This window comes from Taudactylus pleione, unplaced genomic scaffold (genome assembly GCF_031769625.1).
Source record: "Taudactylus pleione unplaced genomic scaffold, aTauple2 ptg000206l, whole genome shotgun sequence".
NCBI lineage: Eukaryota > Metazoa > Chordata > Amphibia > Anura > Myobatrachidae > Taudactylus > Taudactylus pleione.
The window spans coordinates 8164552-8183267 of record NW_028284608.1 but is presented as its reverse complement, the minus strand read 5'-3'; the positions used below and the strand labels follow the sequence as shown (position 1 = coordinate 8183267).

Sequence of the window (18716 nt, the reverse complement as noted above, 5' to 3'; positions counted from 1 at the left end):
AGGGGCTGGTTCTGATTTGGGAGAAAAATCCATAATAAGTGAGTAATTTTTCACCTTGGCAAAACCATGTTGCACTACAGGTGGGGCACATGTAAAATGTACAAAAAAATTACAAGTTCGTGTACAATCTGAAATCTGAATGCAGTGTAAGAATAAAGCTGACCAGTAATTATGGGCTACATGTACTAGCAGCCAGTATTTACCCAGCAGGGCAAAAAAATAAATGTATTTGCACCCCTTGCATTGCAGCATGGTTTGTTCCAGATACAAAGTTACGTACTTGTATTTTTTTCTTGTTTGCTCCCAACTCAGTATCAGCTCCAGAGTCACTGAACTGGACTAGGAGACAGGAGACAAGGAGCACTGGTGGCTTGAGAAGAGCTAGTGGTCGAACATAAGGAAGGAGGGCCCTGCCCATGAAAGCTTGCATACAATAAAAAGAGGAGGGCTGAGCAGCTGGAAGGTGAACCGGAAATAAGAGTAGTGCAAGCAGGGCCGTAGCCAGGGTAGTGCGGCCGGTGCCATCGCACAGGGCACCACAGGTCAGGGAGCGCTGTGTGCAAGGAAGGAAAGGCAATACAGTATATGGGGGAAAGCGGTACTTTTAGAATAAACTGCTAGCACAGACGGTCCAAAAATAATTGCCTCTCTCTTGTGTATCAGTGTGAGAGGGACATATCACTAAACATAACACCAAATCTGTGCTGTATTGTCAATGCTCATTTTCTAAGCCCGTTTCTCATTGGCTGCACTATGGAAATTTACGGTCTCCCTCCCACCCTAATTCACATATCTAAACCCACTCTCAGCTACCAAACTGTTTTGGAATGGGCAGCAAGTGATCATCTTTTCTAGTAAATTCATATTGCTAAATCCCGTCCTCTCTGTGTGAAAATTATACAAAAACATCTGAATGCACAACTTTTTAGGCAATGCATATACAATACCCTTAGGGGGGCAATTTAATTTAATAGCGACATGGGGTCCCAAAATCACAGATTTTCCTAAGAATCACTATAGGGTGCGATTCGCGGTCAAAATGTCCAGATCGCTGCCAACTCGCATTCATCACTACAAATTCATTGCCCCATATGGGCCTTGAGTTACAGATACTTTTTAATTTCACTGTTACTGTACCTTGTGTTGCACTAATAAACTGTTTGCTCCTGATTGTTACATAAGTGTGTATACACGTAGGGTGAGTCAATAATTATCCACACTCCAGTTACTTTAAAACTGTTGGCCGCACTGTCTTATCCACGCTTTCTGTACTAGGTCGCTGTCTCCCCAGTCACTGCTGTGCAGGTTTGCACGTGTTACGTCAGTTCAATTGTGACTGCAGTGCAAGAAAAAATGGCTGCCCAACTTGTGATTTGCATGAAAGAAGAGTGCACCGATTAGTTTTTTATGGTCTGGTCCCGATATTTATCGAAGACTTTGTGCACAGTATGTGTCGCGAAGAAGTGTGTATGAATGGATAGAGAAGTTCAAAGAAGGTCACACTAGTGTCAGCCATGAAGAAGGAGCTGGACACCCGTTCAAGTCTACGACTGATGAGAACATTGAGCGTGCACGTGAACTTCGTTTTGAGGTGTTAAAGCATCCTACCTATAGTCCTGATCTTGCCCCATCGGGCTATCCCTGTTTGGTCCCCTGAACGAAGACCTAAGAGGACGAAGATTTACTTCTGATGAAGAGGTGAAGACAGCGGTGCATTCATGGCTTGCAGCTCACCCGAAAACATCTTTTAATGAGGGAATACAAAAGCTTGTTGACAGATGGACAAAGTGTATTGAAAAGCAGGGATATTATATCGAAAATAATGTATTTGTCTTTTCTGAAAGTTGATTGAAATTAATTCTTCAGCCAGACTGTGGATAATGTTTGACTCACCCTCGTGTATATATATTTATATATATAAAGTTTTAAGTAATTTTCTTGCCAGTTTACAAGTGGATATTTGATGCATTAAATTTAGTGTTATTTCGGATACTTACTTTTCTTAAGGATTTCCTTACATTCTGGGTCAATAGCTGGTGCATTGGGTTTAGCCAAAGCATTGGAAAGAACTTCAACTATACACCGTGTTACCTAGATATAAAGAAATAGCATAAGAGTTAAATAAGGCAGATATTGGCATATTAATATGAGCAAAGACCTTATTAGGGGCGAGATGTATCAATCCTTTGAGAGAGATAAAATAGAGATGTTGCCAATAGCAACCAAACAGCTTTTGTCATTTTAAAGTCTGTGCTAGATAATCGATAGCTAAGAGCTCCACTTTACCTCTCTCAAAGATTTGATACATCTCCCCCTAGGTCATTAAAACAGTGTGCTTGAATCCCAATGTTGACTTTTTAAGTGTTTTATTTTGTTTGCACCTAAAGCCAATGAAAACTATGGTTTCATTGTTTGCACATGTTACATATCCTTTGATATAGACAACTCCTTGGTTCAATTAATATTCTGTACAAAGAAAATGATAGAGACAATTCTCATAATGGAGAAGATAGATAAAGTGGATAGAGATAAAGGGCTCTATTTACTACAATCCGCATTGGGAAGATTGTAGTGTGATATTACCGACTGAATTCGCATTTTGAATTCAGGCAATGTCACAGGGATTTACTAAAAATCCCTTGCATGGACAGAGCTTGTGAGAAAGCTCTGTCCCTGTGAATCCCCTCCGCAGCCTTATCACGGTATTTTCGCCAAAAAATACCATGACAAGTGCCTGCGCATGCGCCAACCGAAGCCGCTGCTACCCCCGCCACTAAGCCCCGCCCCTGTCACTAAGCCCCGCCATCACGACCCCCCCTCCCTTAATTGCACTTACCTGCAGTGATCGGGGCTCCGGTGATGTCCTCCATGGCTCCGGTCAGCTGACATCCCATACTGCACTGGGACCCGATCACCTGATGATCGCCCCCCCAGTGCAGTATAGGAGACCAGCTGACCGGAGGAAGGACATCACCGGAGCCCTGAACTCCGGTCCCTGGACTCAGGTAAATACATTTTTCTTTTACTATTTTTTTTTTTTTTAGCAGTGATCAGTGTGTGGTCTGTTTAGACCACACAGCTTATCACTGGGGCCGGCTCCGGGCTCTGCTATGCATGTTAGAGCGGAGCAGGAGTCCGGTAACCAGGGAAGACCCTGGATAACGCCACCTCCAGGTGGCGTTATTATCACATCGCTTCCCCCGGTATTTTTTTCACAATTTATTTTTAGTAACTACCAGGCAGATTGCATTTCCCATTACAATGATGGGAAATGCAATCTGATTACTAAAAATAAGTGATAGTTAGGGGTTGGTGTAGAATTTTAAGAATTCTTCTCCAATTGCCCTTTAGTAATTTTAGGTGAAACTAAAATAATGTGAAGGGTGTGAAAACTCCATTTATCACTTTATTTTAGTAAAAATAATAAATAGAGCCCAAAGTAACAAAGAATTAGCTTCTAAAGGTGCATACACACGTAACGATTTTTTGAACGATTTAACTATAACGACGTCGTTATCGTTCAATCGTTGAAAAAATCGTTTAGTTTCTGAGTTATAACGATGAACGATTATCGTTCATGCGCGTTCCCATTTGTAGTTTGTAGTTTATTCTGACTGACAAACTGAACGATTTTCATTAAGGGAAGTTACAAAAATCGTTTGTAGTTCAAAAAATCATTCACTACACTTTAAAAAATCTGACAGATAATCTGACAGAAAATCGTTCATAAAATCGTTCAGAAAATCGTTGGTAACAAAATCGTTACATGTGTATGCACCTTAACTGTCATTTTTCAGACTGTTTAAAAAATAACAGTTAGAAGCTGATTGGTTGGTACTTCATCTCTCAATACATCTCCCCCACTGTATCTTAAAGGAGAACAGCTAAACCGTAAAATATCATTTTGGTTGCAGTTCATTAAGTTACAATATAATGTGAAGTTACTTTCCCATGGCGCAGCTAGCCTGTGATGCAGGAATGTCAGTCAATTGATAGACAATAAAAAGGTCGACAGTGTCTAGGTAGACATCAACTGGTAGACAGGCAATAGGTCAACATGGATGAAGATAGACAGGTACAAAGGTTGACATGGCCAAAAAAGTAAACATTGGAATGGTCAACACAAAACAAAATGGCTGACACAATTATTTTTTTGGGGTAGGGTTAGGCACTTACCGGAGGGACAGGTTTTAGAAGGGACAGTTAGGGTTAGGCGCTTACCCCGATGATTAGGGTTAGGCACTAGGAGGGACAGTTAGGCACTTAACCCAATGGTTAGGGTTAGACACCAGGAGGGAGGGTTAGGGTTAGGGTTAGACACCAGGAGGGAGGGTTAGGGTAAGGCATCAAGGTGAGGATTAGGGTAAACATTAGAGTTATAAAATGTCAAAAATTAGTTGACCATTTTTGAGTCGACCATTCCATTGTCGACCTTTTGACTATGTCGAACTCTTATACCTGCCGATCTTCATCCATGTCAACCTTTTGTGCGTCAACCTATTCCCTGTCTACCAGTTGGTGTACATCTTTTCAAGGTCTACCTAAATAGTGTAGATCCACCCCCGTGTAGCAGTATGTACTCCTGACCACTGTGTGGGTCCAGCAATGCTTTCTTCAGCCTCAGTGTCAGGCTTTTTCAAACCCTTTTTCCATGAGCTTCATATTCACCTAAATAGGGAGATCACTGGGAGAGAGGTGGCAACAACACCTTCACGTTACAAGAGGCTCCTTATGCATTGTTTAAAGCACCATTGAGTATTAAACGGGAGCTGATGGATCAGAGGCATAGCGTATCTATAATGGGTGCAGGGTGTGCAGTGCACCCGGGTCACCATACACCCTGCACTCGTGTATTATACTTACCTCTTTGGAATCCCGCACTGGGAGCGGTGCTGCACAAATCACCGGCAAAATGGCGCTGTGGCTATTTCACCAGAGATATGCGCAGTAGCGCCTACGCCATGTTACCTGAGACTTGCGCATGCACACTAGAATCCGCCACTGGAGAAAGTGGGGGGGACCCTCACGTAGAGACTACACATGGGCTCCTGATCAGAGGGGGATTCATTCGGCATCCCGTCAGGATTCTGACCGCCGGGATCCCGACTGTCGGTATTTCATACCGATCCCAACCAGGTGCACATTATGGGCCTCATTGTGAGTCGCACGCAAAGCGTCTGAAAGTGTGGATTTACTACATAAGTTGCGTACACACAACGATTTTGTTACCAACGATTTTTATTTTATTAACGATTTTCTGTTAGATTATCTATCAGATTTTTTGAAGTGTAATGAACGATTTTTATGAACTACAAACGATTTTTGCATATTCCCTTAATGAAAATCATTGGGTTGACAAGTCTGACTGAACTACAAACTACAAACGTGAACGCGCATGAACGATAATCGTTCAACATTTGACTCAGAAAGTGAATGATTTTTTCAAACAATTCTCGTTTAACGATAATCGTTCAAAAAATCGTTGTGTGTGTATGCAGCTTTTATGCTAATGCATGTATCTATGCAGCTTCAAGTGGAAAGCCGCCCCGCCAACTGATTTCCATTCCACAGCTGCAAACACCATCATTAGTATTGGCACTTGCACCTGACCCAGGCTGGTTGCAAGAGACAGACGTCCCTTTGCTGTATGTACGCCTCAGAATAACACAGCTCTTTAGCTACACGCCCATGACACTTCCATGAGACGGATCTCTTGCATGCGACCAAGGATACCAATAAGGGGGGCAAGGTACTCTTTGCCTTGGCTTGTTGGAGGAGCCTGTGGGGGGCCTGGAGTATCTCCTATTCCCCGTTACAGACAGCAGCACATTGGCCAGGGAGAGAGAGGACAGACTCCCCTGCCCAGCACACCCTGCTGTATGCTGGGCTGTGGAGTGTCCAAGGAGGCTGCTGCCTCTGAACAGCAGCAGTCAGTCCTCTCTCTCCCTGCATGATGTGCGGGGAAGGGGGGGGTAGCGATCGCACTGATCGCCCCCCTGGATCTGCCCCTGGCTGAGCACTGCAGCTCCCAGCGACCCTCTGTGCAGCACACAAAGCCAATCATAGCTTTTTCACATTTCGTTTGCAGGAGGCGTGGCCATGACTCCCTGATTTGGCCACGCCCCCAATGTCCTGGCCCATCACCGCTCTTGACCGCCCTGCACGCAACCACAATGTGGCTGCCTTTAAACCTCCATCAGATCTATCCACCTCAGAATCATGCAGAGATAGTCACAAATACGTAAATTCGTTATTTGCCATGTGCGTTTCAGAAACAGACCCTATCTGAGTATAACAAGGAAATGAGATTCATGGCATATTAGATGTGCGGCTGTGCACATAGCGGGTAATTACGGGAGGAAAGCCTTGCTCATTTTTGCTCGCACCTCTAGGAGCTGCAGTTAAATAGTAAACGAGCCAGGTTACCCTGCCCGGACAACTAACTGAATCTCCCAGGGTGTCAAAGACATCACACAGCAGGACAGCATATAGATACGCCCAGTTACATTGTGGCTGATCGTGCCACAAATGTGCGCACGCATCGATTCCCTGCACCTGCATATGATATGCTACGCTATGGCATGCACTGCGATCGCACCATTAATTCCTATGGAGGCGCGGTCGTGTATGCAGTATTTCGCGCTATGCGTGGCACGATTCACCGAGCCAGCTGCAACAATATAGCTGGGCATATCTGTAGTACAATGTTTGAGAAAAAATATTTGCAACATGATGTTAAAGGACAGGAAATGGAAAACAGCTCAGTATGACCAGGCTGTGGTTTAAGATGTATAAACACTAAAGGTGCGTACACACGTAGTGATTTTTTTGGAAGAGTGAACGATAACGATGTCGTTATCGTTCAGTCATCCAAAAAATCGTTCAGTTTCTGCCCTAAAACGATGAACGATAACTACCAATTCGCGCTCCCGTTTGCAGTTGGCAGTTGCCGTTCATCGCCCGACCCTCCCGTCCAACCTGACGATAACGTCAGGTTGAACATATTCGGGGATGAGGGAGGGAGCCCGGCATGGAACAAAAGCGTTTGTGCTCAGTGTTGTTAACAACACTGACTGAGCACACCCCTGCCGGGGACACATGGGACGATTTCGTTCATGGAGTAAATCGTCCCGTGTGTATGCACCATTAGTTTAGTTGTTGGATAGATGGGTTTGAAAGAACCATTTGTAGTTATACCACAATTCCCTCCATTGTTGAGCCCAACGTGCTGTAATGTCTGGAAGGAAGGCACAGGATGTCGTAGTCTAGTTACAGCTGCCTACTTTGTACAGGCCATTTTTGGCTAACACTGAAGAAGCGAGCACAGTGTGTGTATAATTGCTGAGTTCAGTTCTCTTCCCATTTTCTCTGGTACATTTTACACTTCACGCATTTGTCCAACCATTTATACACTTAATTAAAACAGATTTTCCATGCTGATTCTGAGATATAAATATCAGCTATAGGGATGGATTCAGCATTCAATTTGAGGCTGATAATTATTAACCCTATACAATGACATTACAAATGTGTTCTCATGGACTCTTGCTCAAGTTGCGACAAATAGTCCCTCTCGGCCAAGACTCGCGGCAGATATCAGCCGCGCAAAAAGGTGCATCTTATTTGCTTGAATAAAACAACTGGGAGCAAGAGAACTACATTGCTGGCTTATACTGATCAATTTGCTGGGCGACATTTGTACATGTGTGTGCGACTGAGTCTGAATCTGTGTAAGAAGGGCCCCTATGTACGGCCGCGTTTTTTTCTCACGCCAAGTTCCGTTGTGCTTCATCTGTAACTTTGGACGCGTATAAAACTAATTCCTGCGCGGATAAAGTCGCAGTCCAGCATCTCCAGTACACTGTGACTGTGATGCGAATAAGATTTATAATGTAAAGAAAGATACAGTATGTTACTACTTTCTGCACGTCTCCGTCACGCCGGGTGTCTCCGCCGTTTGGCATATAGAGGCTAAAGGGTCTATATACTAAGCAGTGTTAGGAGACAGAGTGAAAAGTGATAAGAAAGTGATAAGGTACCAGCCAATCAGCTCCCAACTGTCATTTTTCAAACACAGCCTGTGAGATGGCAGTTGTGAGCTGATTGTCTGGCACCTTATCACTTTTCACTCTGTCTCCTAACACTGCTTAGTAAATAGACCCCTAAGTCATAGTTGCCTACATTTGAAAAAGCACTTCAGTGAGAGTATGGAAGCATCACCTATGAGCGCGGCCCTAAAGTGGACGTGTAATGCTACATCTGAGAGGCGTGCTATAAAATTCACTTAAGCTGGGTAGTGGTACACACTAAAAGATGTATCTCAGTGATCTATGGATATATCTGCAGATGATGGTTGTTCATACACACTGAACAACCATCATCTGTCATCTGGCAGAGGGTCCCGCTGGCCTGGGGTCGCGTCGCTCCCCCCTCCCCGCGCCCTTTGCTGCAAGTGTACGGGTAGTTGGCTGACAGCCCGCACGCACAGCACGATGGACAGATATGTCTGCTATCAGCTGTGAAGCACAGCCGACGTGATAGGTCTTAGAACAACGTAGTTCACAGACATATTGCTGGTACACATTGGCCAACGGGCATACAATATATTGACCGATCAATTAATCAGCCAATATGTGTACCCAGCTTTACATCCAAATGTAAACGAGCCCCAAAGCAGTTAATAAGATCTACTTGTTGGTGAACACTTTTCAGGGCTTGCTCATGTATTGTGTTTTACAAGAGGATCCATATAAGTGTCCAAGAGAAACCTTATATGACAATGCATGTAGCCATAGGGACGGGGGCAGTACTAAGGGAGACAATGGAGGCGCCTGCCGCCAGGCTCCAGCACTGAACGGGCACCTCCTCCATTGCCCACAATATATTCACCCCACTTAGGGCTGCAAGGCTGTAACTATGTACCTGGAGTGTACTGTCACGGCCGCCCAATACATGGCACCTCTTCCAGGCACCTGAGAAGCCACCATACACTAGTGGAGAGCTCCATGTCAGACCATCAGCTGCTGCCTTCGTCTATCTATAGCCTGTCTGCATGCGAATTGCTATATTACAGTGTCAGCGGCTGTGACTGGCACCAAGTTATAACTTTCCTCCGGGTGTCTGGGATGAACTTACGCCACTGCATAGGGATCATTGTGCCCTATAACCAATGCAGGGAAATGGCACTGATCATACCATTTGAATGTAAATATCTCTGATTTATTTTTTCTCCCAAGCATATAACAGCTAGATAATGGGGGTAAGGTGCTATTTCAGGGAGTCTACCTGACAATCAGGGAGAGTTGACAAGTATGGGCTAAGGGCCTGATTCAGAGCCGGACGCTATTTGCGGTCGCTCGTTCAGAAAAAGGGGCCGGATATTTAAATAGAGCGCTCGCTCTTTGCGGTCTGTTGATGCCTCTATGTCTGAACGAGCGAACGAAACATGCGCTCACTATTTTGGAAAAAACGCCCCCTGGCTGCTCGCATCATACGTCATCTCCGCTATTTATTAGATTAATCGAGTACATCGAAAGGCGTATGAACTGCTCGCAGTGCTTGTGGTTGGATTTTCCTACCGCAATAATGCGAGCAGTTCATGCTAAAAGACAACCAAGTGACGTGGTCGATGACGCTGCTTTATTAATTATGCACACCCTTAAAATGCCCGTTTTGACAGTTTGGCACGCCTGCGTTCGGATCTCCACTCCCCGTTTTCAAGCACCTTCCCCTGTTACCACCCACAAACGCCTCATTCTGTCACTCAAATTAGTAGGCATTCGCTATTTTGCGAGCACACGATTTTCGACCGCAATGACTGGTTCGCGCATGCGTACTAAAACCCATATGCATGCGCAGATGTGCGAACATCGCTCGGAGCGAATGAGCGGCCGCTTACGAGCGGCTCTGAATCAGGCCCTAAGTGCATGACATGTCTGTATATTTGATACTTGACAAAAAACATTTGCTACATACAGTAGGTGAGATACATTTTCCCTTAAATGTAAATAAACAAATACCAACTATAAAACATAATTAATAAGGATGGAAGAGCACAGATCTCACCTAACCCATTTAATAATAATTTAATTCATTATTCGGATAAATCAGATGCTGGAGGTCTGACTTTGTATTACACATATATTACACGTAACTCTGTAATTTGTTTTTAAAAAATGACATCTATTTGCTGATTCACACATTATACAACATAATTGATTCTAATTACTACACACAAAACACAGTTATGTTTGCTAGTGACTATAAGTAATCCTCCCTTGAATAACTCCAGCTGGTTGCTATGTATTACACGCTTCTTATGTTATTTCTGTTATTAAATGGCTTTGTAGGTTATTGTGTATCATGTGCTAAGGAGCCTCACACTGAAGGAGACGGAGATTCAGCTGTGTATGATCACAGTGAATGTTTTATATCTCTGTTTCTTACAGCAGGAAGAATGTACAAGAACATGAGTGCCGGTGGGAGTTTAGTGCAGTGATGCCCAGCATTTCTTCTTTTTCTGCAGTTGTGTCCGCAGGTTTCAATGTGCAATTAACTTGGGATGCAAAATGCCAGTGCTTCAATAATCGGTCAGCGGCTGTGCAGCCTATTGCTATAAAGCACAGCCCCTGACCACGGCCATGATATGATGTGCTACGTGTCCTGCCACGGAACCACATGCAGATTTACACTGCCACGATTACATTCTAAGCCCCCTGTACACTGCAATCCTGTGTGTGTGGTGCGAAAAAGACACTGATGTGCGATAGTCCAAAGCTAGCTGTCCATGACGTGAAGTATAAGTCGTGCCATGCATCTCGTGAACGCTAGATGAATAAGGACACATCTGTAGGCTACCTACTGTGATCGCTCACACATCTAACTATGAAGGCACTGATGCTGAGTTGAACACGAGTTGGGTATGATATGTCGACAGTCATAATGTCGACATTGACCATGTTGACATTCATCATAGACACTAATGAAACGTCATGTTAGAATGTCGACATATCGTCCCTGGTGGTCCAGCGGTGACTTATCTGCTCCTGACGGCTGCAGCGGCTCCAGTGGCGTCTTCCGGTTCATGGCGGTCATGTGACTTTGACTTCCAGCTCAGACCTTCGAACCTCTCACACTCTAGTGAATATTTCCCCCCCCTAATCCCTACCCTTAAACCTTCCTCTAGTGCCTAACTCTATCCTCCGCCCGCAGCCCAACCCTAAAGTCGACATTCTGACAATGTTGACTTTTCACCTGTTGACATTTTGATTATATTGACACATGGCGTGTCAACATTTTAACAATGACAACATCATAACTGTCAAAATTGTAGTGTGGACATTATGAATGTAGATATTGACAATGTCAATCTTTTGACTATATCCCGTTGAACACAAGTTAGACATAATTGCACCATAGAATGCATGCATGCCACTAACAGCGTATATTCGCCCGTATGTAGAGTTGTACTCAGCGTTTGATGGTTGATCATGGTGCATTCCTTCCAGCCTATACTTGTACAAATGCTAGTCCTGGAAACAGGCGTATTTATGATTCTGTCCAACTCCGCATAGCCTGCAATCCCATCGACATGCCCTACCTGTACTTGTTCCTGTAACAGGGAAGTTATGCCCCTTCAATCACCAGTGGAGATGAGACTGACATGCATACGGCTCTGCGTCACCCGCACTCTGCTGGAGCATGCAAAGCGTGAAAACACAGAACATGCTCCGCAAACAGGCATAAGTTCATCTCTGCATCAGTATACTGAGCTGCCTCTTGGTAGGAGAGGGGGAAAATAATCCAAGGCACACCTCCAAGACCCCTGATCATAACACATAGACCACATCGGCTGCTTAAACTCATGATATAGGGAAACAGCTTACAGTGTTTAGACCTAAAACTAATGCAATAAATAAAGAGACACCCTAGCAGCTAAAAGGATAGTCACAAAATGGTAGGCTTGGGGCAGAACCACCCTAAGACTATGCATGTGAGAACAGGCCACAAAGAGCTGGGCCCAGGGCAGAAGGAGAAGCGAGAGCTGGCAATTGCTGCCCATTAACGCTATGCTGAGACTATAAGGGGACTGTGCTGAAACAACGCAGGTGGCCTAGGCTCTCACAACAGCACCAAGTGGCTCTGAAACAGACCCATTTGATCTTGTCCTCAAAAAAAATATTTTTAGTAGTATATAACACTCATGTACTAACCAGGAGACTGGGGCTACAGTCCAGCAAAGTGCCCTCCAACCTAGGTTAGTCTATTATTAGTCAGAGCTGTATTTCTAAGGGAGAAAAGCAACACTTAATATGCACATACACATAACAAAAATGTGATTGGCCTGTGAGAACCCCCCAACACGTACAATGGGAATTGTAACATTTCTAGCAAGTGTTCCAGTCTATGGTTTTTAAAGGACTTGCCAGTTTGGAACAAGACTTGACTGCCCTCCTTTTCGTAGTTTTCGTTGTACAAACAAGCAAAACTTTCATCAGACCCTTGTGGTTACCTGATGGGGATAGTCTAGAGAGCTGCTTTGAAATATGCACAAAGGATGTCCTATCACGTGCCACAATCACTCCACACCACCCGATGTATGATATTGCTCCAGCCTTCCAAAACTCTAAGCTCTTCTTGTTGGTCATCTACCATATAACATGAGTGTCTCAGACAGATAGACCACCAATAATTATACTGCATGCTACCATATATGGGAGTGGGTTCCATCAAAGGTGGGTTGTTGCTCCAAAGTGGACAACCCCATTAATGCTGACCAAATGCACAGCACTGTGCATATTACGCGTAATTTTCACTTGAAGACATCCCGTATGCTGTGAAAGTGAGGATTCTGAGCACGACTGGTCTCTGCGCACAGAAGCAAATGGAGATATCTCCGTTCTATTCTGAGTCGGACGGATCTGTCTCTCCGTGAATTTAGCATTTGGGGTAGCAAAAATGCAAGCACATGGAACTACTATGTCTTGTGGCAGTGGCATGGGAGTGCCATGGGCATATTCCATATGCTCCGCGTGATTCTTAATTGTGAATACTGGGAAGGGAAGCCTGTTTCTGACGGATCTCTTGCACACATCTTAGGGTTGGTGCAAGTGCTGATAATAATGATCATGGTTGCGGTGACTGGCATAAAATAAATGGGCGGCACAGGCTTCTGCATGCTAATGCACGAACCCCCCCCCCCCCCGCATCGGCCCTATGGATTCACGGATTAGCATAAGGTAGTGAATCAGGATTCCGTGGGTGCCCACATCTACAGCTACTTGTATGTGACTCAGAATCAGACCCTAGCTGTGTAGAGAGCTGGGTCCTTCTACGGGGCATCTTCCTTCCCGGGATGGATATTATGAATAGGAATATAAACAGGAATAGCTGCATTGCCCCTGATGTACATTATAGGTAAGGCATGGGTCGGGGGCTGACAGGGTGGAATTCCACATACACGTTCAAAAGGTTGATTTCTACCAATTAGCGGCTCAAGAGGTGGGTCTGAAGCCCAGTCCAAAATTCAAATAGGGGAGTCACACCAACTGCCACCCCAAACGCTGCCAAACATCGTTGGCCGGGACTCACTGGCAGTTGGTGTGGATCCCCTATTTAATTTTTGGACCGTACTGCAGCCAAACCTCTGAAGCCACCACTTGAAATCCCTTTCCAGCTCTTTTTATTAAACAGGTTATATATATTCAAAGCCTCAGCTGCTTGGACACGCTGCTAAACATGTTATGTGTTCCTCCAGTTGCTAAATGATATACATGTAAATAATAATCCATTCTACAAGTCCCATTGTAATCAATTGCCTTTGACAGGAACATAATTGGATTTAAACTAAGCCAGAGGTCCTACCCCGCCAGAGAAGAAGACATCAATTCTCTAATGGCAGAAATTCTTACCAAAGAAGATTGAACAGCCAGTGGCAAAAACAGTTCTGTCCACCACGCTCACTTAATCCTCAAGTTCTTTTATATTAGATTTTAGAAAAGGTGGAACAGAAATGAGCTTGATACTCTTAGCACCTATGCACATATTATCACACTCTATAAGGAAATCAGAATATCTACAGTGCTGACTTCAGCAACAGGAAATAAACCATAACATCATTAGGAGATCAATCCTTGCCTTTAACAAGCAGCCATTTTAAATGTTAAATCCAGACCATCAGTGGTTAAACTACGAATCACATTACTGTTCCCTGGAGCAAATCACTGGCCACATATTAATTTCAGGACTCGGAAAATGAAATATACTTAAAATGTGGCTGCTGCTTTTACATAGGCTTTGTGGTATAATTCCCCCATGGCTGATGTTGGCAGTGGTTTAAAAGCACAACATCTGGGTCATAAAAAATAATTTTATCATCTTTCCAGTTTATATTTCACCAAGCGCAGTAGTTTGGTAACAGTGTTTTATCTCCTGTCCGTGACTCATCCATCCCCGGTGACTTGTGACCCTCAGGAAGATGGAATACAATTATCTGACAGTAATTGGGCAGATTTTTCATCTACCTTTTAATTAACTTTAGCCTCAGATGTGTAATGAGAAAATGTGCACGTTCAGTAATCACGCTGTCATGTACAATTAGAATTTTATCAAAGATTTAATTTTCTTACCATTAAAGAGTATATTTACTAAAGTGAGAGTTTTTAGAAGTGGAGATGTTGCCCTCAGCAACCAATCACATTCTAGCTACTATCTTCTAGAAGGTGCTAGTTAAATGTTAAGTAGCATCTTAGTGTTGCTATGGGCAACATCTCCACTTCTAAAATCTCTCACTTTAGTAACTATACCGCTAATGCTGGGTACACACTGGCTGATGTATTGGCCAGTGTTTAAACATAAGACAGTGAGGGCTTCACAAAAATAAGAGAAAAAAATAAAAAGCCTGAAAAAGGAGTGGGCCTGGTGTGGAATTGCGCAATATGGGAAAGTTTGCATCATATCAAATATAAAACCTATACGTTCAGCGACATTTCCATAATCAATATACAGTATAAGTGAGTGCCTTAGTGAGTAAACATTATCATAATCCATTATGGGTTCTATTTACTAAGCAGTGTTAGGAGATAAAGTGAAATGAGATAAGGTACAAGCCAATCAGCTCCTAACTGTCATGTCACAGGCTGTGTTTGAAAAATGACAGTTAGGAGCTGATTGGCTGGCACCTTATCACCTTTCCTAACACTGCTTAGTAAATAGACCCCTGAGTGTTGTTACTGCTTGTGTACAAAGGGCCTGATTCAGCAAGGACGCAATTGCAAAGCTGCACGCAGGCTATATATATGATGTATGCATGCAGGCTATAGATATGATGTATGCATGCAGGCAGATTTGCAATTAAGTCCTTGTAATAATGCAAATGTAGCAGGAAGTGTATGACCCCCCCTGCTGCATTTGAGATCCCAGCACTGCGACAGAGATTGCAGGCTGGGTCACTACTATCGGTGGATGATGGTTGCGATGGTGGACGGCGCCGGACGACCAGCTACTCAAGCTGGCCGGCTTGCGAGTCCAGCAGACTGCGCAAGTCCACGCAGTCCCTGGGCTGGCTGGGAAATGGGACGCTCTGTTTCCGAGAGTGCCGGCCAACCCCGCCCCAGCACCGCCCCTTAAATGCCTCTGCCTGTCAATCAGGCAGAGGCATTCAAGGGCTTATGTGCGTTTTAGCAGAATGGGTCCTGTGCACGCGCAGATTCCCGATAATTGGGAATCTGCGTTCAGCAGTGCAGTTGCGTGCACCCCTGAATCAGGCCCCAAATCCCCAAAGTTCTAGAAAATGTAGAATTTTTTGGAAATAATTTTAAAGACGGAAAAAGAAGAGACCCCTTCCCAAAGTTTTTAGATCAGCTATAAGCAGATAAAAGAGAGGATGTTTGGGAATCTTTTTTAATAAAATACTTTGCCACAGTGTGTGTGTTTATTTCAATGTATTGTTTGCAGTGACACTAGAAGCCTCAGCAGGCCCTGACTGCCAGGACGTGCTGGTGTTTGTAGTTCTACATGTGCCAGCATGCTCTGGCAACCATGGGTATGTTGGCATTTGTAGTTCTAGAGGTACTGCATACTCAAACGGCAATAGTTTTACTAGGTAGCAGCCAATGACATTTATTGTCCTACACCCACCTCACCAGGGCTGTGAGAAAGGTCCTAGTGCTTTCAGCATGGGGCGGTTTTCTGTTAGGGGGGCCTGCAATTTGTTTTGCAGGTACGATTCCATGAGGGAATCACCAGCTCAGCTTGAGCCTAGAACTGGAAGTGGCTTTTTTTGGGTGGAATTCATCCTGTTTGTCTCCTGGTTTTGCCGCTACCAGCCTTCAGCAATGACGTACGGTAAGGTAAATGGCTGAGGGGGCACTGGTTAGCATGATATCAGAGCCAGATTTACACATACATATATGAACCCGAGGGTTCATGCTGGCATTATACAAAGGTGCTTTTAATCAGGGATGCGGAAATCATAGACAGGGGAGGCAGTGCCTCACCTGCCATATACTTTTTACTCCAGAGTTTTTAATATAAAAATTATTAGAATAATACAAAGAATTTATTTTGGTTGCTGTGGGCACCTTCTCCAACTTGTCCACTCTTTTTGCTGCTTGATACATCTCCCAACTATCCTGATCAAAAACTGGGACAAAAGTATCCATGCAGCTGATCTGTCCAAATCACATCCAGGTCCAATCAAGTTATACCCACATTTACTGATGTCATGCTCCACAATCGATAAATAAACCACGTTTGGACCCAACTGAACTGACAATCATGTGTCTTAGCACTGCTGGAGGCAGGAAGGTAGGATTTCCTCACATACAGTATACCAGCATGACAGGTAACAGGAGAGAGATTACAGCTACATAACTGTAACCAAAATGTTGCCCTTTTATTTTCCAAACACAATCATTTTTATTTAGAAGTTGTTTTTCTACTGAGCGCTTACAGTATAGATGAACCCGTTTCATTTTCGTGACAGCACATAGCATTCAGGGGCGTAGCTACCATGGGTGCTAAGGGTGCAGTTACTCAACTCCGGGGGCATTACACAGTGAGAGAAGTGGCCACAAAAGCGCTAACTGCACAATGCGCGGGCCTACACGGGGAGCTGCTAGGTGCAACATGTGTGGAACTGAAATGAGTGGTGCATGTTGTCAGGACAGCTGGTGGCAATTATCCCTCCTGCAAAGGCAGTTCTTAGCATACTCGCCTACTCTCCCGGAACTGCTGGGAGGCTCACAAAAATTGTGTGCCGCTCCCGTCCGCCCGCAAGAGAGGGCAAGTCTCGGACAGGCTGCCACACCACCCACTGTGCCCCTCCCACTTCCCCCTTCTTACCTGGCGAAAGTGGGCAGTCCAGAGGGGACCGATGATGCGGTTCGCGCCGAATCATGTCATCGTAGCCCTGCCCCCTGTTTTACAATGCCGGTAATCTTGGTATTGTATAGCAGGAGATTGGCTGCGATGATGCAATCATGCCACCACACCCCGCACCTCTCACCTATGCCCCCGCCATGCCCCCTACTGTGCAGTGGACGATGCGGGGGGGTCATGACAGCAGGGGATATTCGACCAGTGCGTTCGAACAGGGGCGCCACCCATAAAGGGCGTACCCCTCCCCAACATCTCGATTTCAGAGGGACAGTACTGTCCCGCTGTTCCAACCGTGGGCTGAAGTGGCCCGCGGATGGTAAAATCGGGAGGTTGGGGAACCCACCGCCGCAGCTGTGCGGTGGTGCCAGACCCCGGAGTCTGAATGCATGCATGCACGCGGCATCCGTTCAGTGGCGGGAGCGGGCTGGGGGAGGCCCAGCTAGAGAGGCTCCCCCCAGCCTGACGTTATTTGGAGGCGTGTCATGCGGGCACACCGCCATATAATATCACACAGGGGATGTGGCCTATTGTAATTAGGCCACACCCCCATTAGGCTGAGTGTGGGATGTGAGACAGGACAGCAGCAGTAGGCTGAGTGTGTGGGATGTAACATAGGACAGCAGCAGTAAGCTGAGTGTGAGATGTGAGACAGGACAGCAGCAGTAGGCTGAGTGTGGGATGTGAGACAGGACAGCAGCAGTAGGCTGAGTGTGGGATGTGAGACAGGACAGCAGCAGTAGGCTGAGTGTGGGATGTAACTTAGTACAGCAGCAGTAGGCTGAGTGTGGGATGTAACTTAGTACAGCAGCAGTAGGCTGAGTGTGGTATGTAACATAGGACAGCAGCAGTAGGCTGAGTGTGGTATGTAACACAGGACAGCAGCAGTAGGCTGAGTGTGGGATGTAACATAGGACAGCAGCAGTAGGCTGAGTGTGGGATGTAACACAGGACAGCAGCAGTAGGCTGAGTGTGGGATGTAACTTAGTACAGCAGCAGTAGGCTGAGTGTGGGATGTAACACAGGACAGCAGCAGTAGGCTGAGTGTGGGATGTAACTTAGTACAGCAGCAGTAGGCTGAGTGTGGTATGTAACATAGGACAGCAGCAGTAGGCTGAGTGTGGTATGTAACACAGGACAGCAGCAGTAGGCTGAGTGTGGTATGTAACACAGGACAGCAGCAGTAGGCTGTGGTATGTAACATAGGACAGCAGCAGTAGGCTGAGTGTGGGATGTAACACAGGACAGCAGCAGTAGGCTGAGTGTGGTATGTAACTTAGTACAGCAGCAGTAGGCTGAGTGTGGGATGTAACACAGGACAGCAGCAGTAGGCTGAGTGT

General features: G+C 45.1%; 1 protein-coding gene across 1 annotated transcript in view; it reads right to left on the bottom strand.

Annotated features, from left to right (window-relative positions):
• The window catches only part of CHGB (chromogranin B), a 64542-nt gene that overhangs the window by 28358 nt on the left and 17468 nt on the right, over positions 1 to 18716 (bottom strand). The window contains exon 3 of the mRNA XM_088478075.1: positions 1998 to 2091. Coding sequence (XP_088334201.1) covers positions 1998 to 2091 — 94 coding nt within the window. The remainder of the gene's footprint in view (positions 1 to 1997; positions 2092 to 18716) is intronic.